General features: G+C 62.7%; 1 protein-coding gene across 1 annotated transcript in view; it reads right to left on the reverse strand.

Annotated features, from left to right (window-relative positions):
* The window catches only part of LOC104536992 (tubulin beta-4 chain-like), a gene marked incomplete at its 5' end in the record, with an annotated part of 771 nt that extends 547 nt beyond the window's left edge, over positions 1-224 (reverse strand). Inside the window, one exon of the mRNA XM_010179750.1 lies at positions 3-224. Coding sequence (XP_010178052.1) covers positions 3-224 — 222 coding nt within the window. The remainder of the gene's footprint in view (positions 1-2) is intronic.
* Between the last annotated feature and the right edge of the window lie 4 nt (positions 225-228).

Below are 228 nucleotides of genomic sequence, written 5' to 3' on the forward strand. Positions count from 1 at the left end.
GGCATGAAGAAGTGGAGGCGTGGGAAGGGCACCATGTTGACTGCCAGCTTGCGCAGGTCGGCGTTGAGCTGGCCGGGGAAGCGGAGGGAGGTGGTGACGCCGCTCATGGTGGCCGATACCAAGTGGTTGAGGTCGCCGTAGGTGGGGGTGGCCAGCTTGAGGGTGCGGAAGCAGATGTCGTAGAGCGCTTCGTTGTCGATGCAGTAGGTCTCATCCGTGTTCTCCACC

Source organism: Mesitornis unicolor, unplaced genomic scaffold, assembly GCF_000695765.1.
Source record: "Mesitornis unicolor isolate BGI_N332 unplaced genomic scaffold, ASM69576v1 scaffold43722, whole genome shotgun sequence".
Taxonomy (NCBI): domain Eukaryota; kingdom Metazoa; phylum Chordata; class Aves; order Mesitornithiformes; family Mesitornithidae; genus Mesitornis; species Mesitornis unicolor.